This window comes from Volvox carteri, assembly GCF_000143455.1.
Source record: "Volvox carteri f. nagariensis unplaced genomic scaffold VOLCAscaffold_43, whole genome shotgun sequence".
Lineage (NCBI taxonomy): Eukaryota > Viridiplantae > Chlorophyta > Chlorophyceae > Chlamydomonadales > Volvocaceae > Volvox > Volvox carteri.
The window spans coordinates 457,949-480,863 of NW_003307586.1; the positions used below are offsets into that span (position 1 = coordinate 457,949).

Below are 22,915 nucleotides of genomic sequence, written 5' to 3' on the forward strand. Positions count from 1 at the left end.
GTTCGTGTGTGTGTGAGCAGCAAGTGGCGAGTTTGCTCGGCTTATGCAGACTTTGTCATTAGTCGCACCTCATGCATCAGGATGCTGCTGTCTTTGCTGCTCTAATTGCCGAGCCTCGTCAATCTTGTAACACAAAGACGAATTTCTGCACTCATCTCTTTGACTTGCATACTTTGCACTTCCGAAATACCTAGCACACTGTTCGATGTTGTTGCTGCGATAGGGAAGCGTCCCTCCTTCACCTTTCTCCGTTTCTAAGGGTTTGACTATTGAGGTTTCGAGGTAAAGCGTGCCAGTCTGATGCCTCCATTCTCATCGACACTGGGAACATCATGACTTCAGTTCCACACAAGTGCGGGGGTGTCCATAAAAGCTGGGGGGCCCATGGACAGTAAATCGTCTTAGTGTGGTTACATGGTGGATCATCATCGTCCTCCCTCGTCCGAATGAGCATGAAGCGCCATGCGCCAAAGCAACATGCCGGGCCTCCCAGACTTCCGAGCGGAACCTGGCTAGTGATTTCCTAACGCGTTGAATTTCTAAACGCGAATGGGGTACGTCTGTCATAGGTCCATTCCATTATAGATCTATAACAACGTGTCATACCCGCCGCTGCCGCGAATAAATTACGCACGCGTCTGTGTCCCTGCGTGACATCGCTGCGGTTGCAAAAAAACATCGACCGACCTTTCGCCTCATAATCAGGCGCTGAACCTTATTTAAGTTCTCTAGAATTCCTAAAGCTCTCAGTCCCCTATCACAATCTAAATGATAGGTCGTCAACTTGGAAGACAAAAGGCAGTTCTCCAGGCAGGAACCATACCGCAATAAAAATAACATGCTACAGCAAAGTTACCGTATCCAGCCGACCAGTGTGGCGCTGCACATCATGTGTCGAGTCCCCGCGACAGGGCTGCAAAAAATTGTCCTGTCTCAATACGGCACCCAAGGATTGCATCTGCTGACCCAGGCACAAGGATACCCAGACCATATACGCACAGTTACACTCTGAACGACCCGGGTATTAACCACACGTTGGTGAGCCACTCATCCACGCTATGCATCGCCAGAAGGTTCTCCAAACATCCAAGCGATCAAAGCGGAGAGCAAAGCTCAGTGAAACGCAGCGCACTGCAGCAGGACAGACCGACCCAAGGCTGAAGCATTTGATGCCGTATGCCGCACCACATGAATAATAGCCATATTTTTGTCACAGAGCCCTGTCTGCCTGTCTATCCCTGGTCCGCGTACTTAAAACGTCTTCGTCTCTCCACTTAATAGGGATGTGCCGAAAAAGGTCTGGGGACAACAACACCGGTCGACAAACCGCCAGTGCTAGCCAATGCTAATCCGTGCCAACGTCCTATCTGCCATCTCTGCCTCTCTCCACCTGTCAAATCCAAAGCACCGCTCGTTGTCATGAATCCGAATGAAAATGCAGCGATATGCACATATGTCACACGCTCCTTGTACGCGCAAACGTAACCGAGGACGCGCCTACTAGCTTAATGGCCGCTGGACGCATGGTGAAGCTGTCCGGCGGTCTTCATAAGGATTATGGCTGCACGCCCTCGTGCCAAGTTGCAGGTTCGAGACATAGCCATATTTAAGTTATCCCCCACAAAACGCACTACCATGGCCGTTCTCCGGCAATCGCCCTTTGTGCCCTCTCCTCAGTAACCAGTAACCCTTGAATCAGGACTTCCGAACCGCAATTGGAATGGACTGCGCAGCGCGGCCCAATCGTTTACTACGCAAGCCACACCAAACGTCTGTAAAAGCCGGTGACAGCCGGTGCCCAGGCCCTGCACCGTAACCCGCCCGCCTCTTCCGATCCTACCACTCGCGCTTACCCTTCCGATTGCTATCATTGCTTGCATGGCTTCGCTCGACTGTTCCAAGACGACAGCCCATGACATGGAACCGCAGCCCTTAAGCAGTCGACGCGCAAACGGAGGCTAAAACCTTCCGCACCCTTCCCCTGCTCATGCATAAATTGGCTCAGTGTGGACCGAGGAGCGCTCGCTGCCCTTGATGCCACAAACCGGTCACCAGTAGATGAGCCCGCCGATTTGCTTAATTTCGCTCTCCAGTGCCCAGGCAGAACGGTTGAGGTCAAAGCGCGAACAGCCCGTGGCCGCCAGTTGCAGGAATTGTCGCCGGTCCTGCAGGAACGCAACGAATAAAGTAAGGTGGATCTCGCTGCTGCATGGGGGAAAGGGAATTCCTGCACATCATGAATGGAAAGCAGTACAGGCAGGCATCGCGACAAGGCGTCCTCCATATTCTCTTTCGCCTTGCAATGACCGCTCATCGCTGGCAGCATGAAGCTTCCCTGAAACATAACGCAAAGGGGAAATGGCGCTCCTTCCCGTGTTGCAGCCCGTGTCTGGTGTGTACCTGCAGCGCCTCAGGCTCCTCTGGATACCAGACCCCCGGCTTGGTCTTGCCCTGCAGCACGCTCTGTGCAAAGGCTGCGGTGCTGTACCCCATCGACTGGCTGAGGTACTTGTGCACGAAGATGCCCGACGAGTTCTTGCCGTTGACCATGTCGACCTCCACACGCATCGCCTGGATACCAGAGGCCAAGCCGAGGGCCAGGGCCGTGCTTGTTAGCGCAATGGAAGCTCATTGCTATCGGTGTGGTGCGGGGACAGGCACTGTGTAGACGGGCTGCGTGTCGCTTTCCATGGGTCAAAAAGCAATTTTGCAAACCCTGTTGAACCCTGTTGATAAATTTCAGGAAATCCAATGGATGCTGGCAGTTATCCTCAAGACGCACTTCGTTGTGCCGCATAATCACAACTACACATCATTATCGATCAGATAGAGCCTGACGGGCAAGATTAGCTCCGTCATTAACCGTTACCGGGCTATTTGAGCACGGTCCGTGCATGCATGGACCCCGAAAACTCACCACCGCCTCGCCAATAATCTTATCCACGTTGCGAACAAAGGGATCTGATAACGCTGCAAAGCGCTTCACAAAGCCTCGATCGTTCAGCAGCTTGCGGGGAATCAGGCGCGCCGTCAACCACATAGCCCAGTTCCAAATGAAGGGGTCAGTTCCAAAGCGCGCAGACACGTCAGGCACGCGCATGTACTTGTGACCAGACACCACCTCGGGCAAGTTGTACAGGTACACGCCCTTGCGTCCCACACCTGAGGGTGAACACAGAAAACAATTTACAGACCGCTGCTTGTATGTGGGATGAAGAGCCAGAACGCGAGACGCCGAAAGGGAAGTTGATAACGATGGCGAGACCCCGTAAGGTGTTTGGCAGCAACGCATGCCACGTCACTGCATGATAATCCGTACGCACCGAGCTATCCAGTTTTGCCATGAGGAAGTCTGTCCTGACCAGACAGAAACACACGCCGTGTGCACAGCCAGACCCAATGCGACTGTCCATCCCCACCTGGCCCAAAGTCGACCTCCCGCCGGTTGCTGATAGGTGGTAGAATAACCTCCTTGCCATCCTTGTACACAATCACGTCTTCACCGGCGAGCAGAAAGCTTGTCTCCAAGATGGTGGGCCCTGCACCGCCACTGCCCGCTGTATAATAGCTGTAGCGTAACCACTTGGGCTCCACACCCTCACCTACGGGAGTGGGTGAGCGGATTCGGGCTCAATGCAAGGTTGGATTAGAGAGCCGCTCCGGCTTTGGGACGAGAGGCTCTAATAGCTCAGGCCTCCAAATAAAAGACGGACCCAGATCACTGAGCCTATCTCTCGCAGATATGCGTCGTCAGCCAGCAAGTCAGTGTAAGTCGTGTTCTTCTTCGACTTCACCATAGCAGTTCATTGGTGTCCTGTACGATGTGGTTTAAGGGAAATCACTGAAGCGGTGACAAGTCTGAAATTTGACTGCGGTATATTCCCTCGCAGCTAGATGTGCCCTGACAAATGTGTCGAATTGTCCATTTCCAGGAGGATCGCGTACTACGCATTGGCAATCCTGACCCAAATCGCGCGACCCAGACCAAGATTCTGTTACACCCACAAACCGAAAGGGGGCTCACCCGGCGGTGGTGTACGGTAGTTCCACCCTTCGTCGTACTCCTGGCGCGCAATCGAGATAATATGCGCAGCCATAACATTAGAGGTTCCCGGGTAGATGCCGCCAGAAACAATGGCGGGCACGCCTTCTGCCTTAGCGCGCTCTGCATACTTGGCCTTTGCACTGCGCATGTGAAAAAGGAGGAACGGTAATATGTATCAAACCCAGCCGCGGAGGACTTCATGAACAAAGCATGGCCGCAGCAAACCCCATGCCGTGTACTTGTGTCCGAGATCGCAAAAAAGGCCTATCACACGCTCACGGCTCAGGCAGTTTCGGATAGCACGCAATCCTACGTGTTGAGTTTTAACCCAAATTGAGCAAAATAGAGGATCAGCTGAGTTGCCTGCCCTGTTCGTTCTCTTAGGTGCAGTTGCCGGTCTGCATCTTAGACCGGAACGGACTGCAGCATTTCCCCCCCTACCCGACGCACCCTTCAGAGTACGGAGTGTCGTCACACACATCGATGTAGGGGGTACGTGTGTCGAGCGCTGCCTCAAGTACGGCATAGTTCTTGGAGCGCTGGAAAGGCCCCGCAGTGTGGATGACCAGGTCAGCATCCGTACTGTTCAGCAATCCCTGTGACAGCAGGCAGCAATGCAGACAATAGTACGACTTCAGGATTGCTTCTTGGGGCAACCAAGCTCTATGAAGATGTGATGAAGATGCGCACACTGCTGTCGTTAACGCGAGTTTTTTCCCCGTGCGTTGTGTGACTGCCTGTGCTGCAGGCAGGGGCATTTCTGCGGGCTGGGTTTCCTCAGGTGGAGTTGGCATGCTAGTGCACGAAAAGTCAAGGTTTGTCCGCTTGACTGCGTCAAGAGGATCGCCAAAACCGGCAAATAACCAGTGGCCTTAATAAGAGTCCATTGGAAATAGAACGATTAGCGCCTTTAATAAACAATAGTCTCCATTTGCAACCGGCCTCGCCGGGGGAGCTATGACCCAAAACCCAGCGTCCACAGCGTTGCGAGGCACGGCCGCCGCAGAGCCGTGGACGGAATTCAGGTTGCGATGGGTCTGCACCAGAGATGTCAAGAAGCACGGGTTGTGACTGATACGTTTTGGCATGCGGCAAACGTACCCTGACTGAATCGGCGTTGGTGATGTCGACACGCTGGAACGCAGCCTGGGACAGCTCCGGCCGCCGAGAAACAGCTGCTTGATACGATTCATCACTCCTGCTTGCCAGCGTTATCTTAAGGTTTGGAAACTCCTTAATCAGAGCTGATGCTGTCGAGGAGCCCACGCGACCGGTGCCGCCGATAACCACGACGCGCGCATCAGGGACTGGGCCTGTCGCTGCACACACGATCTTCGGACGTATGACCCTCGCTGCTTGGCAGGTTGAAGGGCTACACCGAACACGGTGCCTATGGCTCGCCCGCATGATGGTAATCAGTAGGCAAACCGGCTCAAAGTGATCAATTGATATGAATTATATAAAATTATATAAAAACTTGGATGGTATATATATGTGTCGTCCTGGATTGGTTGACCTGTCGATGGTTGGACGAATTGAAGTAGATGCACGGCCACACACAGTATCATGAAAACCACCGTAACAAATGCTTTGCACAGCCTGCAGCGAATTTTAGCAATTCTGGACATGGTTGCATCACCGTAGTGTATCTACCCTCCACCGAAATTTCTGAAAATGGCTCCTAGGCTCTGCGTGAGATGCCAGACCTCTAAAGCTATGCTCAAGCGTCCGAAGACGCAGGAGCAGGTACAAATGACTTTCCAACGCGGTTTTGCCGCCATACTTTGCCTGCCTGCTCAGGGTTTTACACACTCACGCGTGACAGGTTTGCCGAGAATGTTTTTTTACATTGTTTGAGGAAGAGGTGCATGAGACAATATCCGCGACTAAGTTGTTCAGACCTGGGGAAAGGGTGGCCATTGCGGCTTCGGGCGGCAAGGACTCCACGGTACTGGCGCATATCATGACGACGCTTAACGCACGCTACGGGTAGGATGGCTAGACACCAATGTTCGTGTGGATGTCTGTGGATGTGGTGGTATGAGAGTGTGTGTGAGCGGGGAAGGGCTGTTGTGATAATACAGGGGAAATGGCGGTATGGGAATGTGTAAGGGACGGAGATCTTCATTTGCTGCTCCTCTCCCAAGCGTTCTCCCTGACCAAAAAAAGTGGCTAGCATCCATAAGACCTGGCAGATCAGAATCGTGCGTATACTTGGTTTGGTTTACTTGGTCGGAGCCGCATGCTTCTGCCAGGCCTTGCGCCAGGTCTTGCGACCATAACCTACTCCTGGCACAATAAGCGTGAGCTTATTGTGAAGGGTGACTGTTGGTGGTGGTTCTCACTGTGCCTGCAACGGCGTTGCCTGCCAGCCGCCGCACCCTTTCAATACCATAATAATGCATGGCCCCTAATTCCTTACACCGAAATTTGCGTTGTGGTATCTGGTAACAGGTACGGGTTGGACCTTTTCCTGCTATCCATCGACGAGGGCATCGCCGGCTATCGCGACGACTCACTGGAGACGGTCAAACGGAATGAGCAGCAGTACGGCATCCCGCTGACGGTGGTATCGTACAAGGACTTGTACGGCTGGACTATGGACGAAATTGTGGCGCAAATCGGCACCAAAAACAATTGCACCTTCTGTGGCGTGTTCAGACGCCAGGTGTGTACTATCTGGGGGTGGGGAGCCGTGAGGGAGGGAGGGGGCGTGCGGGGTGGGCTTAAAGCGAGATACCCTACTGTTTTCCTGTGTTGGTGTGATTCCTCTGACCTCGTGTCGCGGCTTCCGCCATCGCATATCGCCCATCCCACTGGCATTAAGATATGCCTTACTGCTTGCTTTCCCGTTCTTTAGCACATGCATGCCATGCGGTTTTGTGCCGGGGCTCAGGCCGGGGCGTCCCCCCCCTTCCGGCTGCCAGGCTCTGGACAGAGGTGCCGTGTTGGCAGGTGCAAACAAGATCGCGACGGGTCATAATGCAGATGACGTGGCGGAGACGGTGCTGCTCAATATACTCCGTGGTGACGTGCCCAGGTCAGTCCAGGGAGGGAGGCGACAGCCAAGCTAACGAAGCGGCGGCTTTCACGGGAACGAAAAGGCACCGCGTTTTCGGAGCTGGCAGTTGTAATGGGGGACTGAAGCTTTAGGTGAGAAACAGCAGCCGAACTAAGGGCGCACGTGCATTGGCATGGTGCGCCTGGGGCGGCTGCGTGTGCCATTGCACACGGGAAAATTGTATGGCGCGACGGCAGCTCAGTTGGGTGAGCTTCCCTTTCTCCTCCTCCTTCCTCCTTCCACCCGGCTGTGTGGCTCGTCGTGACTGCACTGGACAGGCTGAGTCGCTGTGCCAACATCATCACGGGGGGGGACAGTCCACTTCCGCGTGTGAAGCCGTTCAAATACGCCTACGAGAAGGAGATCGTGCTATACGCCTACTACAAGAAGCTCGACTATTTTTCCACGGAGTGCGTGTACGCACCCTACGCGGCACGGGGTTTTGCGCGGGAGTTCATCAAGGACCTCGAGGTGGGGTGCTGCGAGGCGTCGGGGGTAGTGGAGGAAAGGAGCAGCAGCATCTTTGGGTTTTGGGAGGCCGGGTAGGAAGGAGGATTGGGTTTGGATTGGTTGCTTTGTGGCTAGTAGTGCTCGAGCTCAGTTTATTGCCGGGAAGGGAGTGGAGGGTGTTTGGTTGTGTTGGGGTTGTGGGGTGCTGGCGTCTTGGAGGGAGAGGTAGTTGGGTTGCAGCCACTGGTTTGCGACACGGAGGTGTGCGAATACACGCTCCCGCCCGCCGGTCCTCTGCTGTCCGCGGCCTTGGGCTCAATGGGTCTCGCGTACAAATCCACGGCGCTATCACTCAATGGGTCTCGCGTACAAATCCATTGCCACACAGGCCGTCCGCCCCATGGCCATTATTGACGTGATCCGTTCCGCCGAGGATTTTGTGTTCACCTCGGCCTCGGAGGACAAGCTGCCGCAGCCCCGCAATTGCGAACGCTGCGGCTACATCTCCAGCCAACCGGTCTGCAAAGCGTGTGTGCTGCTGGAGGGCCTCAACAGGGGGCTGCCGCGACTAGGGGTCAGTCGCACGCGCGGGAAGCGCGGAGAGAAGGCGGGTTTGCATCCGGATGTGGAACGACCATTGCCGCCGTCAGCTTCGGCAGCGAGGGCTGAGCTGGGGCCAGCAGGCAGAGCAGACAATACTGCTGACGGGGATGCAGGTGCAGCGGCGGCTCCGGCTTCCAGCTCAGGTCGCGAAACTGGGGTGCATCTGGATTCGGGGGGGATTGCGGATGATGCCTGTGTCGAGAAGCGTACCGTGGGGATGAGGGAGCTGGAGGAGCGCATCGGGGGCTGGGGGCTGGGACCCGGGGGTGATGGGATACAGGGGACAAATAGCGAGGGAGCGGGAAAGGATGTGGCTGGGGTTGTGGGGAGTTCCATTCGTGGGGCCCGGTCTGTGCGGAAGGTGCAGATTGAGTATGAGCTTGCAGAGGGGACATAATACGCATGAGGCTGTCTGGGTCGGGGGTCCCACATGGAAACTTGGGAAGTGCGGTGTAACGGCAGGCAATGAGATGATGTAGTTTTGAAGTAAGTAGTATGAGGCACCGGGAAGCGGCAGCTGACTTTATTGTTGTGGCGATGGCTGATAACCTGATAACCTTGGGAAAGGTTGCATGAGGCCCTGGCGTGTGAAGGCCAAATGCTTGCGAGGCAGCACACACACGTCGCCGGTCAGTTAGTGAAGCTAATCCTCCGCCTTGATACTCTTCGTGGGACCCCCTCCAGCGCCAATCCTCTCCCAACTCCACAGCCTAGCCTCAACGCGCACGGAGGGCGTCTCTGTCGCTTCATCGGAAAACACGGCTCGGATGGGACAGGTTACTAGGAGCAGCCAAACACGAACAAGCACGCAAGCCTACTGGGCTTCGCTGACCAGGACTCCGCCGCCTACGCACAAGCCCAAAACAAATTCGCGTTACCAAAACAGCTCGCGTTACCGAGTACAGTTGGCCTCGCACTGTAACCTGCGAGGTACATAAATTCAGTTGCAGACATCGCCTCAGAGCTGCGAAGGTTTAATGGCAGCATGGTGCACATCACCTAACTAGATGAAAGTCGTTTCACTGGGTTCAAACGGATCACCCACGTATACCAGTTAACAGTTATAACCCAAATACCGCCTACATATTTACAAAAAAGACCATGGCGGTGCTGCTGGCGATGCACCCGAAGCGTGCCGCGACCACGACCAGAACTTCCCACGTTGACCACAGTGCTCAACGGTTATCCTCCGTTATTCCTGACTAGTTGGCACGCCGTACGATCAACCAAACAGTTTCCATGTAACCCTGTCCTGAATTACGGTCATAATCTACACACCAGCAGCGCAGAGATACGCGTCAGGTTCGTGTTAACAGGTCACCAGGCATTCGTCCACCTACGCGCCCAGCCAGCAGATACTGTTCCGAGACCGGACCTAAAAAGGAAGTACAAGTAATGCATGCAATGCCTGTCGTCCTGCAACCACACAGCCACTACCATTACTCCACTTGGTTGGCTACCGCAGTGTCCGCGTCCGTTCATCTCAGCGAACCGAGAGCCACACTCACGCTGCACAGATGCCAAACCCAAGCCACTCCAGCTTCACGCAACACAACAGTGCACTACCGAATGTCGTTGACTCTAATCCCAACCCTAGTAATGCTGGTCTATGAATCACGCCATATGTTCGCAGTTCGCTGCCCATCCGCGCACGTGCACACACTCGTGCGCCAAGCCAGACCCAAGAAAAGGAATCCAGTAGAACCCAAACCCATACCCCAACCCCGGCCGCAGCAGCTGCTGCCCCTGGTCACCGCCGCGTAGGAGACCCACGCTTTCCGCCCGCCGCATCCACCCCCGCCGGTCGCACTTTAATTGCCGTTTCCAATTTGCGCGGCAGTGTTCGCTGCACCCTGGTCTCTAAGTGCTCCCGCGTCAGCGGTCGGTCCTCCTCCACCGGCTCCGGTTCCAACCCCTCCACCTCCTCCTCTTGATTGGTGGAGGGCGGCTCGATGATGATGCGGTTGCCAGGCTGCGTTAGCGGCTGGGCCAGCAGCGCCTCCGCTAGGCCCTCCGTGCCCTGGACCGCTTTCCGTTTGGCATACACCTGCAGCGCAATGCAGAGTTAGGTGGCCAAGGCAAGCAGCCGATGGTAAGATACCGCCGCGGTAACGGTTCGATTTTAAAGGCGCAGCCTCAGCAGTTATGAAGCGGCGGCAATCGGTTAGTAAAGGCCATTCACTCCTTTTGTTGTGTTGCTTCATACTTGGGACCAATCACCTACGTCCTCATGTCGGGGCAGCTGCACTACTAGGCGGTATTGGTGGTGCTAGTGGTGACAAGTGACCACATTCGTAGAGGACTTCGACGGAAGTAATTGTATCATGTTCGTATCATGCATATCCCAGTGACTCTCTCTCCACGTTATCACGTATGTCCCATACGGGGGGCCAACCAGCGGCCAGCCAGCCCGCCTCACTTGGAGGATTTCGTTGGTTCGCTGCTCAATGATGCCCAGGTAGGCCATAAGGTTTGCCTCCGTGAGACCCTCCTCGCCCAGCAGGTCGCGCACCGCCGGCGTGTTGCAGCCGATGCGATCAAACAGCTCGGCGATGCCCGCCTTGAGCGCAGCGGTCATGGACGTGGCGGCCTCATAGCGCTTCTCGTACAGCTGCGACTGAGCCTCACATGCCGCGAGCCGCGCCTCACCCTCCGTGAGTTCGCGGGACTTGGTGCGGTCCAGCTCCTGACCGGTTTCCCTGCGTAAGCACAGCCGCCACAGCTGTTTTCGACCCAGGGCCCATGCATCGCGAAGTCTGCCATAGTGTCTCACTTTCAACATCACAAACCTCTTGCAAATACGTCTCGCATGGAAGATAACACCCGCGAGATGAAAGATGAAGGTAAGAACTTTGGCGTATGGTTCAACTTAAACTCCGGGCCCATGTCGTCCGGTAAGGCAAGGCAAGGCACTGTATGCGGCCCCATGCGGACTAACTCACTCTCACCGGTATCTGTTAATTTCAGAGCGCATGATATTAATCTGGTCCTCCAACTTCTCAATCTCCTGGTTGACCTCGTTGACGTAATTGAAAAGCGTGTAGTTCTGGTCCTCTGCCGCCAGGAAGGTGTTCACTAGTTGGTCAATATCCTCAATGCCGGTGGCGTCCTGATGGGCACCGCAGTGGAAGCCGTCCGTCACGACAACTAGCAGAGTGACCAAAGCGCATCCCAGCATGATGCATGGTTGAAAGCAGTCAATGGCACGTAGGGGCCAAATATGCCCGCAACACCATGCCACCATGCCACGGTTCCCCCGGACAGCCCCAGCTATGTGGCATGCCAGCAACCAATGTTGCAAGGACGCATTCAAACTCCCGCCCCCCTCACATGGATCATGTTCTCCCAGTGCTGCCCAAGACTTGGTCCCCACGCCGCGATTCCCTGCTACACACCTGGATCCGCTTAAAGGCCTGCCCGTACATTTCCACCTTCTCCGCGGCCACGTTTTGTGCCAGGGCCTTGTTGTAGCCCGCGCCCCATTGCCCCTTAGACACCCGCTTCTTCTTCTCTGCCGACGACAGCGTACCCATCTTGAGGAGTTCCTGTGTCTCACGCTCACGCATGGCTAGCTCTTGTGCGCGAGCGCGTTCCTGGATGCAGGGGACGTAATCACAGGGGTCCGGATGCATGCATGTCAGCAAGATAGTGGAGGTCTGCAATGGCATCCTTTTCAAGTCCATTGACCCTGGACTATGCTTAGATCGGTTGGTGGTTAGGAAGCAAGGATGTACAGTGTTACAAGCACATCTTCAGGGGGAGATCTGTAGCATCAGTCGTCCAGGCGCGCGTGATGCCGATCTTCCTGAGAGGGGTTTTCGTCCTGTGAACCGTACCTAACCCATTTTGGCCCGATGCCGATGGTTGGGTACCATTCCCTGGCCCCGTCCCTACCCGCTCTTTCTTGTCCTCTTCAATGATGGCGGTTAGCTGCCGCCATTCCTCCTCAAAGCCCTGCTGTTCCTTGTCCGCCTGCGCCTTGAGGGCATTCATCTCCCCAATCGCCTTTTCCCGCGCCTCGAAGGCCCCGTTGGCCTGCTGAATCATATCAGCCATGTCGCGCTTCACCTTGGCAAGGTCCCGCTCCAAGTTGCTGTGAATGCTCTCGAACATAATGCGCTCCCGGCGAAGGTTGTTTATTTGCTCACGCAGCTGTTTGTTATGCGTAATGGACTGGTTATATTTTACGTAAGCTTTTTCAAGACGGTTCTCGAGTAGCTTAATGCGCTTCTGGACAGCTTGGGATTGCTCCCTAGCTGAAAAAATGCCGCCCATGTTGTTCCGTGTTGTCGTCAGTGTATTGCTTATCTCACCCAGCTGCTGATCCAGCATCTTACTTTTACGCATCTCGAGCACGATCTGCAATGGGAAATCCATTTGTGGAATGTGGGCTGCCTCGAGCATGCACCAGCATCGCTGTAAAGACGCACCTTGCGTGCAAGCATGTCACCCTCATCCTGCAGCCGGTTAATGAGGGCTTGAGCAAATGGGTCGCCCGGCCGGACGCTAAACTTGTTCTCCAGCAGCAGCTCTGTCTTTAGCTGTTCATTCTGTGCGCGCAGCTTTTCGATGGCCGCCCTGAGTCACGCCAACGTACGCCAAAACATTATCGCAATAAATATAAAAACAATACGTAATGCTGGTTGGTAAACTTGCCTCTGCTTGTCCAAAACAGACTTGTGTCCAAGGGTGTCGCCAGACCCCAGCGTCCCCTTCCCCATCGACCCAGACGAGCCCGCTCGAGCTGCGCATGTTAAAATTTATGCAGTACTAGCGTCAATAAAAGGTGCGTCGAAGCCTGTGAAGCAGGGCGCGTACCGTCTTGGGGAGGCATTTTATGCAATAGTAATGAAGATATCACTCAATATTTGTGGTAGACTTTGGCGGTGAGAATTGGACATCAGCTTTGCAGCTTGAGCTCTCGAAGTGCAAGCTGTACGTCACTGTACTGCAAGGTACGGTCCAAGAAAACGCCCCCTTCGCTTTGTTTCCGGTGACTATGGCAGTAAGTTGAAGGGTAAACGGTTGGTACACATGGTCAAAGTTGTCCTTCATAACCTTCTTTGCTGCTAGGAGCGCTCCAAAGAAACACGTTGCTTTGACTTCAGTAGTACTCCAAAAAAAAGTATTTGTTTGCTTACCTTTCCTGCTTGAATTCGTCTAAATCTCGGAGCCAAGGCGGATGGTCCAGCTTGGCTTGCGTGTTTGGCCCTGACGGCAAGGCGGCAAGGAGAGCAAGGGGCTCCTTCTTCAAAAGGACAGACACAACTTCTGGTACACAGCTGTTAGAGGAGCAGGACGGCACCTGAGTGTTGTCACCAGACCTGGGAGCAACGGCAGGCAATCTTTTTGTAAGGGGAAGCTGCTTGGGCAGCATCCGCTGTTGTCCTTGCTCGGGACGATTGCGGAAGCAAATTTGTTTAGTCCCTGAGAAGCAGCGCTGGACATGAAAGGCGAAGGGCAGACTGACAAGGACAAGGAGGGCGACAAGGCAGCCAAGGAGGAGGAAGCCAGTACAGCCCCGCTTCCCGATAAGGCAAGCATAAGGCAACACAATATTTTGTCCTCTATTGCAGCGGACTGCAAAGCGCAGCTTTGGAAATGAGCGGGCCATCGCTGCGCAGGTCTTGGTCGGTGGGTCCCCAGAGTATTACGTGGAGCGCAAGCTTGGAAAGGGTGGCTTTGGCCAAGTATACGTTGGACGCCGTGTATCCTCAACGAAGCAGAAGGATGGACCTCAGGCCAACCAGGTCAGCTTCGTAGATTTTGAACCTGAGGAAGAAACTTTATCTCTGGCCTCTCCTCACCATTATGTTGATTGCGTTGTGCAGGTTGCACTTAAATTTGAGCACCGCAGCAGTAAAGGCTGCAATTATGGGCCACCTTACGAGTGGTCTGTGTACAAGTGGGTTCTGGTCAAGAAGCCATTGCGTTGCCTGCCGGGAGGGCAGCTCCTTAGCTATTCCCGTTTCCTTGCCCTGCAGCTCACTTGGAGGAGTACATGGCATTCCCAAGGTCCACTACAAGGGCCGACAAGGCGATTACTATATCATGGTGAGCATGCAAGTCGGTTTGTTCTGCTGGCTTACATCACTCACAGCTAATCCTGAACGTTCTGCGCCAGGTCATGGACATGCTCGGCCCCAGCCTTTGGGATGTATGGAACTCCTCAGGCCAGGTGATGTCCCAAGAAATGGTAGCTTGCATAGCTGTCGAGGCGCTTTCCATTTTGAAGGAACTGCATGCTAAGGGGTAAGACCATGTGTGGTGGGGAACGAGGAGGGTGAAGTTCCAAGTGCCGGGGATGTGCAAGTTTTAGTGGCTAAGCTTACACGGATACCCATGCGTTTGGTGTGTATTAGATGCAGTGGACTTACAGACATCATTGAACAAAGTGTACTTGCAGACCATGCTATTGCCACGCCGGGAGGTCAGCGCCGGAATAAGACTGACATGGATTCGGCCACTTCTGCAGGTACGTCCATGGCGACGTAAAGCCGGAGAACTTCTTGCTTGGACAACCAGGTACACCAAACGAGAAAAAGCTTTACTTGGTTGACCTTGGACTAGGTAAGTCTCAACATCGGTTAAGCTGCCATTGACATAGGGCTATGTGGGGGAGAGCTGTACTCGTATCCTGCTGCTTGAAGCGGCTCGTTGCGTCCAGGCTCTGTGGCTTCAGCTGATGTCACAGTGTGATTTGGTTGCCCTCTTGACAGCAACGCGGTGGAAGGACGCGGTTTGCGGTACGCATGTGGAGTACGACCAGCGGCCTGACGTGTTCAGGTACGAGTTTGGAATAGAGGCCACGACGAGTTGAAGCTCCACTTGTACTCCGCATTGAGAATATGACCAGAAGTCGCCGAAACATATTTTGCAGCTAACGGTGCTCCTGACCCTCGTTAAAGCTGAGGCTGGTTCACGCTGAGCATACCTGATATTCCTGGTGCATGTCTGTCAAACTAGCAAGCGCCGGGGCTAAACTGTATTGCGTGCTACCGCGTCCAGGGGAACGGTTCGTTACGCTAGTGTGCATGCGCACTTGGGACGCACGGCCAGCCGTCGAGACGACCTTGAATCACTGGCGTACACGCTGCTCTTTTTGCTCAAGGGCAGACTGCCATGGCAAGGATACCAGGCAAGTGGAAAGGCTACTATGGAACTGCATCGGGGGTGTAGGGAATCGCGCAATGAGGGTTGGAGTCCCAAGTGGATCCGTTGCACAATGGGGTGGGCATGCGGGCGCTGCAAACACGTTTCAAATGTAACTTGGAGATCCTGGCATGAGCTTCCGGAAGTAAGCACCGACGTGCCTCGAAGCGGCATACCATGGCATAAAGCGTACCATGCCTACTGCCAAGAGTTTTTCAATAATGCTTAACTTACAGGGAGACAACAAAGGCTACCTGGTTTGCAAAAAGAAAATGGCAACGTCCGCGGAGATGTTGTGCCGCTACACCCCGCCTGCGTTCCGGCAGGTATGTGTAGGTTCGTTATGAAGCCGAGCCTTCCCACTACTAACTTCGGAACCATGTCAAGAGCAGGGTGCTAACCTATGCTGCGCCTGCCCTAACCATATGGACCTTCCTTTCGAATGGCGTAGTTCACGGAGGCAGTTGTGAACCTGAAGTTCGACGAGGAGCCTAAGTATGAGGCGTACATGAAGCTGTTTGAGCCGCTCTGCGGCCCAGCTCCTTCACGCCCTATCCTTGTTGAAGGCGCAGCGAAGGTGGGTTCATGTTACTAGGACCTTATCAAAAGGTCGTTTCATTAAACAAGAGGTGTCTATCAGCAAGACGCACATCCAAGGCTGTCGTGACCATTAAGTGTTTTCCGTCACAGGTGGGCCAAAAGCGTCAGCGCGATGCAGACGAACTGTTGGAGGATGCAGCGCCAAAGAAAAAGGTTCGACTGGGCCTACCGGCGACACAGTGGATAACGGTCTACAACGCGCACCGGCCAATGAAACAGCGGTAGGTCGCCTGTGCAGCGATGTTTGTCCACTGTCCCTGACGCCAAATCAGCCAATGTGCCGTCCGTGTTAACCAGGTACCACTACAACGTTGCGAATACGCGCGTGGAGCAGCATGTGGAAAAGGGCAACGACGACGGTCTGTATATTTCCTCTGTAGCGTGCTGCCAGGAGTTGTGGGCGCTCATTATGGACGCGGGCACAGGCTTCACAGCGCAGGTTGGTCGTTAAGGGTTATGCGTTGTGATCTAAGGCCGGATACAGACTCTACCTTGATTTCATACTTCATTGTGCTACTCGGATTGCGCGTTGTAGCATGGCTTGTATGTCTTTGTTACGCGTGAGGTTGGCGGCGCCCTTGCGCACTAATTGCGCGCCTTGCAACCGTCACGGCACCCCCATCTCGAGTTGGAAGGATAAGGTCGCGCTTCCCTTACACTGATCTGTGTCTCAAATTGGCTTACTCTTACCAGGTTTACAATTTGAGCCAGCATTTCTTGCCCAAGGAATGGATTATGGAGAAGTGGGAAGAGGGCTATTACATTACGGCCATGGCCGGCTCGATGTCTGGCAGCAGTCTAGTTGTTATGTCCAAGGGCACGCCTTACACACAGCAGTCTTACAAGGTCAGCGACTCCTTCCCCTTCAAGTGGATTAACAAAAAGTGGAAGGAGGGTTTTTACGTGACGTCCATGGCCACGTCGCATACGCGCTGGGCAGTAGTAATGTCGCGGAACGCAGGGTTCGCAGATCAATGCGTGGAGCTGGATTTTCAGTACCCATCAGAAGGAATCCACCGGCGCTGGGATGCGGGCTTCCGGATAACGGCTTGCGCCGCGACGCCAGATCAGTCGGCATTCGTGCTCAGCGTCCCACGAAGGTATGTTCATTCGGTGAGGTGTTACAGCGTGGTGTAACAGCATTTCGTGAGTTTTTGCGTGTTTGACGGATCCATTCTTATTCACTGCGTGCCCTAACAGGCGTCCCATGGATGAGACTCAGGAGACGCTCCGCACGTCAGCCTTCCCTAGCTCACACGTGAAAGAAAAGTGGGCCAAGAATTTGTACATCGCCGGCATCGCGTATGGGCGTACCGTTAGTTAAGTTTGCTTTGCGCGTGGAGCGTAATGACACCGTGTCTATGGTTAACTTAAGTACAGCTTGTTGTTATTTTGGCAGGCTCCGACATCATGCTTCCCTAATGGCAAATCATGCGTTGCCCTTGACTCATTCTACTGACGTGCGGGGAAATAGTCCTTGGGTTAGGCGCTTATCTGAAGTCAAAGGTTGCACCTGGCGGTTTTATATTTACCCTACATGACTTCTGACTTGCGGTGGTTTCACAGTGTAGTAAGGATATCTAGACTAGGCTGGACTGCAAGCTGGGGGTTTGAAGGTTGGGGCCTACAGGCTTGGTTAGTTCTGGCGGTGCTACCTCCACTGATAGCCATTCTCGTTATGTGCATGCGCTTGACGGGTGTACAGCGGTATGTCACGTTGGCATATCCCAACGCGGTGAGATGAACGGTGCACGTTACTGGGCCTAACCTAATGTTGGGCTGCGTGAAGCCTGACCCTTGACTATGGCATGATGGGACATGGCCATTTCCATAACCAACTCGTTTTATGGCGTGCTAGGATGGATGGTAATTTGCATAGTTGTACGGCGCTGTGCTGTTGGCCCACCTTGGCCCATCAAATGCCAGTCATTGTTTGGCTCCCGTTGCGGATCGCTTGACCGGACGGTTTTGCGATGGTGTTTAGTCCGGTTTGCATGCCAGCTAAAGCTTTTGGGAGACAAGGCATTTTGCTTGGACCAGTATGAAAATTCTCTAGGACCGGATTTTGTCGCATGTACTGTACCGTTGACATAAGCAACACATGACGACGTAGGGACACACGAGGGAGGCCCTGGCTTAGCATTCACAGCCTCAATAGTTTCTCTAGTCCAAAATGGATGGACATGACGTGTCCCATTTAACGGGTATGTATAATATTAATGCGACGAGTTTTCCATTGGAGTGATTGCCATTGGTGCCATGCAGTGTGAACTTGCTGTTTTGGCCTGATATTTTCAGAAACGGTGTAGCTGCGCGCGCCAGCATTTTAAAAAGCTAGATGTGGTCAAGTGGGGCAGATTTCGCCTCGGCACATGTTTCAAGCCACATGTCCTTAACAGTACAGGTTGACGAATACACGAAACACCTTACGCGGCCGTCTTCCGGCGCATGTACTGAACAGCACTGTACCATATACCACCTACCATGTTCATAGTTATACCTGCAACGTTCACGATATGGAACTTAACGCCCCCCAGCAGAAAGAACCCCAGCACGCTACTCACGGCGCCCTTGAGCACACCCACGATACTGGTGGTGAGCGCACTATTCATCTGAGTGCACAATATGACGCTGCCCGTAAGAAGACCCTCAGTGACAGCAGTTATGCCCAGCCAAGCATAGAACGTCGTGTGTCCCATGCTTGATTGCAATTGCTTAATGTGGCGTGGTGCCCGTGCCCCCTCGCCAGAGATAACGCACACGGCAACAAGCGCAGGGACGCTTATTACGCATATGCTGTACAGCAGCTCTGTCGCGGACAGTGGTGCAACGCCATCCTCGCTGGGACAAGCCGCGTGTACAGACCCTGGCGAAGTAGGAGTCAGCTGGGACTGCGTATTGCGACTGCTGGCCGCATGCACGTTTAGGTGCAGGTTTGCGTGCACCTCCACGCCTGTACTGTGCGCCAGAGCGTATTTGGAGCCGACCTCGCTGCCTTGGCCGCCTTCCCCTGCCCTGCCCTCCTCGTCCGCAATGTCGTTTCCTGATGTGTGGTACTTCTTGCGCGGAGCAGTGTGCCCGTTGCCGCTGCCGCCACCGCTTGCCTTTTCAGCCAGGAGGATGTACGTGGCTTGCATGAACGCGCAAAGCAGCGCAAGCGAATAGCCCTACGGTCGCCATTGGGGCACATGGCAGTCATAGTGTGTACACGCTCAGATCTATACTAGGCCCCTTCAGTACTCGTCGGCAGCCTGCGGTATGGGAAGCGCACTGCCAAACAAAGCTACACAAGGACATCGACAGCATGGATCCTGAACGACTCCTGACAGGCCTTGAAGTAATGCATATTTGCCGGCGAATGTAAAACTTTCTTCGGTTCGCATCATGTGAGCTGCCACAGTCCACACTTAAAACGGATAAATATTAAGAGCCTGCGCACCTGCCCGTCGAACGACAGGTCTCCCGCGCCGGCGACCATGCAGCCGCTGACAATCAGCAACACCGAGGAGGTGGTCTGAGCGTCCGGCCAGCGCTTATCCATAACCGCCTGCAAGGCAGAGCACCCGCAATCCGCTAATCCCACGGATATTAACCAGTTACGGGGGCAAACCGGTTATATTTATGGCCTGCGGGATGTGCTGCACAGTGGCCCGCTGTGCTGGTGGCGTGTAGTGGTGTGCATCGGGCGTACGTCACACGCATCGGCCCAAGCAAACGGCTCAAAAAGTCTTGTAGAAGATGTGTATTGGAGCAGCACCCAAATTCCTCAAAAGCGTACCTTGGTTGCAAGCACCATGACCGGGGTCAGCCGCTTCAGGGTGTTGTACATAGGTATGGACAGGAAGGCCAGGCTGTACAGCACCAATACGGCATGGACGCTGTAACAAATTGAAAGGGGAGCCAGCTGCTGGACCCGAATGGCACGAATGGACGGCACACGGATCATTTGCATCGCTGCCATCGCTTGCAGCAAGACAGCTGTCGTGAGCGTTTGAATCAAGAGGATGGTGACGGGAAGAGGCAAAACCTGGACCGCATACTTGTTCACTGCATAGAATGATCGTTCCAGGGGTAAGAGTAATGGCAGTTTAACGGCCGCACTAAACAGAAATGCAGCGGTAGGGCCAGGATGCGTGTCGCGTGCATTCAAAATGCTTTCCCCATGCCATCTTTTCACAGGGTCTCCCCATGTTAATAACCCGCACACCGGCCCAAGCAACGCTGCCCGGCAGTCAACAACATTCGTAGTTTGCCTGAAGCATGTTCGCTGCGACGCACCGAAGTTGGCGAAAACGGCCACGGCACCATCTGCGGAGCAAAGAATTGTACGTGCGATTGAGAGCCATGAGCCTCACTCCAGCGGCATGATTCAGTCGGACATGGATTTGCAACTTACAAAATACTGCGATGAAAAGTCCGAGCCACATCTTAGCGATGCACGCGGAATCGGAACGACCAAAAAGCTACACAGTGGAATGTTTGATCAAGCCATGATCAATTATTACAATCACGACGCTAAAGTGTAATATGTACACGAATTACTACAGCTACCGTGGTCTGTAGCGAGCACAAGCAAAGCATGCATTCCTTGCAATAAGAAACCAGTGTAACAAACAAAAGTTGCATTAATGGGCAAGCATTAGACGATACATTCCTTTGATATGGATACTCGATACTAATTGGCCGTACAACCGTCGAATGGAATGCGATTTGTTACAGCGGACCCCGAACGGGTTGGGTGCATCAGCACAACACTGTGGGCCCTGTAGCTTGCATTCCAGCTAGTCGGGCCAAGGCGCACTAACATCACTGGGCTAAATGCCCTCTGTTACTGCAACGAAACACGGTAAAAGCACCCAACTCAGAACGAATATCCTGAGCCGGTGAATGTGCAGGTTGCCTAAAAGCCCAGGATGGGCGTGTAAAAAAGGCGAAGCACAGCCTAACCAGGGAAAGAACCACCTAGAAAAACCGGATGCGAACCTCCGCCTCAGGAAAGCCAAACGGACCGCGACTCCAAAACGCAAAACACCCAGTCCCCTACCAGCACCCAGAAGCTCTAGTGATCGCACGAGAGCTCCCTCCCGGGAGACGGGAACACAGCTACCTACCTACCTACCTACCGAATGGAAGCCCCAGATCTATTCTGTGAATCGGACTCTCGGCTCGTCTGGGCCTTAGCGAGCTTGTAACATCATAATTATCCGGGCCACAATAGACCACGTACTTTCCTCGAACACACAGACGCGGGCAAAGAGATTTGTACTTCTAGCACAGGCACGGACACGCGCACAAACACTCACACCCGTACCCGTATCCGATGGATGCAATCCTGCAAAATGTTGGGGCATGTGGCATGGTGCGCCAGAGATCCCGTCCATAGAGTCCGCCTTACAATCATCCTTTTGTCCTCAGCATTAATTCACCCATAGCGTACCCATGCAGAGCGAAGCCGTTGGGCAGTTGTTAGATTAGGGATACATCCGACAAATGCCACGTGCACACGACACAGAGCACACTTCCAAACCAGCAGTGGCTGGCAGCGGACAGAAACCACGAAAGCGTGTCGCATCCCGATTGGACGACCTAGGGACCTCTCTGCTGCCCTCAACAGTGTTTGGGTTGTGGGTCATGCACGGGTGAGATCCATTCGAATTACAAGATCCATTACATGCCCCACACGGTCACGACATCAGGTTTGTGGACGTAGGCGGAGGCTGATAGTGCAGTTAACCCAGATGGGCCCCACAAACGCACACCTACTTGGTACCACCTAGGCAGAGGTGTGCAAAGATTAGGGATTGGGTTCGGGTACCGGTCGGGCAGGAATTAGGATGCGGCGAGGGGGGACAGGATTAGGATACAAAGTTGACGTCAGGTTTAGGATGAGGACCCGAGTGTAGGATTAGGATTGGGATTGGGATACTGCAACGGGATGTGGATTACAAACAACCGCCCCTAGGATATGGATAAGACCACCACCCTGGATTAGGAATTAGAAGTGGTCCACCCCTGTTGAGATTAGAGGATAGCTGACCGGTACCCACCCCGTGGATTAGAGGATTACGGGATGTGCTATTACATATGGCGCATCCTACAGACAGTCCGAGCAATTACATGGTCGCCAATGCCAGTAATAAACGTGCACTTCGTCCAGGTCGATTTTGTTCGCAGAACTCGACCCATGGGTCAGCAATACGGTAAACCGAACACCGAGGCCAAGCATGCGTTTGGCAGTTTAAGGGCGCGCGTGTCCCAATTTGGTTCTTGGGGCCACCTGCTGGTACCTGCTTGGTTCTTGCAAAGTAACGCGGTCTCAGCAGTTCCTGAGCGAGTTTACCAACGCTGCTCGCACTAACATATGAGTCTGAATGGGTGGTGGGCTGCTGTTGGGGACGGCCCGGAAACTCGCTAACCGTAATGTGAGAGGTCAAGCGTAGCTGCCGCACAGTGGTGCGCAACTGCTGTATAGATATCGCACAGTGCTGTGCATGTGTGCAATCCTCATGCGAAATTTTAAGGGCGTTCTATGTGTGATACGTCGGACACCCTCTTCCGTACTTTCTGGCCAGACCAGCCTAGTTAAGAGTTACAACGGACTCAAGAAGGATGATACACGTTACAGGATTAGGTTTACAGCTGGCATCTCAGGATGAAGGTTGTGGCACCAGCTCAAGGTATGGGGATGGGACCCTCGCTGGCAGGATGGGATTGGGGGGTCCAGCTGTAGGATGGGGATGGGAACCCTGTCAGAGGGATGGGATTAGCACCGGCCCTTAAGATGGGGGATGGGGGACGGTTGCCCCTGCCAAGGATGGGAGGATGGCTAACAAGTACCCACCCCCAGCACCCCCACCCCCTTTGCAACCCTCCTGGACCGCTTTGCAGGCCTCTGACCTAGGTACCCCAAGAGCTCCAAACCAATAACCCGGATACCAAAAAGGGTTGCACGCATAGAATCTTTTGATGCAGCAAGGATAGTTAACGTAACGAAGCTTGGTCCC

At 54.0% G+C, this 22,915-nt stretch overlaps 6 protein-coding genes across 6 annotated transcripts in view; 3 read left to right on the forward strand and 3 right to left on the reverse strand.

Moving 5' to 3' along the window:
- Positions 1-2,048: 2,048 nt before the first annotated feature.
- On the reverse strand, positions 2,049-5,452 carry VOLCADRAFT_95342 (uncharacterized protein; the record flags this gene model as incomplete). The annotated part of the gene is made up of 7 exons (XM_002954493.1): positions 2,049-2,165; positions 2,401-2,571; positions 2,918-3,162; positions 3,420-3,602; positions 4,025-4,185; positions 4,496-4,641; positions 5,147-5,452. The coding sequence occupies 7 exons, from the start codon at positions 5,450-5,452 to the stop codon at positions 2,049-2,051; spliced, it is 1,329 nt and encodes a 442-aa protein (XP_002954539.1).
- A 267-nt stretch (positions 5,453-5,719) lies between these two features.
- VOLCADRAFT_64899 (uncharacterized protein) lies at positions 5,720-8,556 on the forward strand (the record flags this gene model as incomplete). The annotated part of the gene is made up of 6 exons (XM_002954434.1): positions 5,720-5,791; positions 5,871-6,034; positions 6,500-6,713; positions 6,973-7,085; positions 7,385-7,577; positions 7,945-8,556. The coding sequence occupies 6 exons, from the start codon at positions 5,720-5,722 to the stop codon at positions 8,554-8,556; spliced, it is 1,368 nt and encodes a 455-aa protein (XP_002954480.1).
- A 229-nt stretch (positions 8,557-8,785) lies between these two features.
- On the reverse strand, positions 8,786-13,030 carry VOLCADRAFT_106415 (uncharacterized protein). Its single transcript, XM_002954494.1, has 8 exons — positions 12,978-13,030; positions 12,816-12,903; positions 12,590-12,737; positions 12,054-12,518; positions 11,555-11,752; positions 11,108-11,268; positions 10,579-10,858; positions 8,786-10,206 (listed from the first exon to the last, which is right to left on the reverse strand). Exons 1-8 carry the CDS (start codon positions 12,991-12,993, stop codon positions 9,910-9,912), a joined length of 1,653 nt encoding a protein of 550 aa, XP_002954540.1. The 5' UTR covers positions 12,994-13,030; the 3' UTR covers positions 8,786-9,909.
- A 139-nt stretch (positions 13,031-13,169) lies between these two features.
- Positions 13,170-17,524, forward strand: VOLCADRAFT_76324 (uncharacterized protein). The gene is made up of 14 exons (XM_002954435.1): positions 13,170-13,695; positions 13,784-13,909; positions 13,991-14,064; positions 14,144-14,213; positions 14,284-14,411; positions 14,635-14,729; positions 14,879-14,945; positions 15,168-15,301; positions 15,552-15,637; positions 15,763-15,888; positions 16,002-16,132; positions 16,209-16,350; positions 16,605-17,011; positions 17,112-17,524. Exons 1-14 carry the CDS (start codon positions 13,606-13,608, stop codon positions 17,233-17,235), a joined length of 1,800 nt encoding a protein of 599 aa, XP_002954481.1. The 5' UTR covers positions 13,170-13,605; the 3' UTR covers positions 17,236-17,524.
- An 813-nt stretch (positions 17,525-18,337) lies between these two features.
- On the reverse strand, positions 18,338-19,959 carry VOLCADRAFT_64922 (uncharacterized protein; the record flags this gene model as incomplete). Its single annotated transcript, XM_002954495.1, has 4 exons — positions 18,338-18,777; positions 19,009-19,078; positions 19,351-19,458; positions 19,690-19,959. Coding segments are annotated over 4 exons (888 nt in total), but the record flags the coding sequence as incomplete, so codon positions are not given.
- A 2,313-nt stretch (positions 19,960-22,272) lies between these two features.
- Positions 22,273-22,915, forward strand: part of VOLCADRAFT_106417 (uncharacterized protein) — a gene marked incomplete at its 5' end in the record, with an annotated part of 5,903 nt that continues 5,260 nt past the window's right edge. The window contains one exon of the mRNA XM_002954436.1: positions 22,273-22,289. Within this exon, the coding sequence (XP_002954482.1) occupies positions 22,273-22,289 (17 nt within the window). The remainder of the gene's footprint in view (positions 22,290-22,915) is intronic.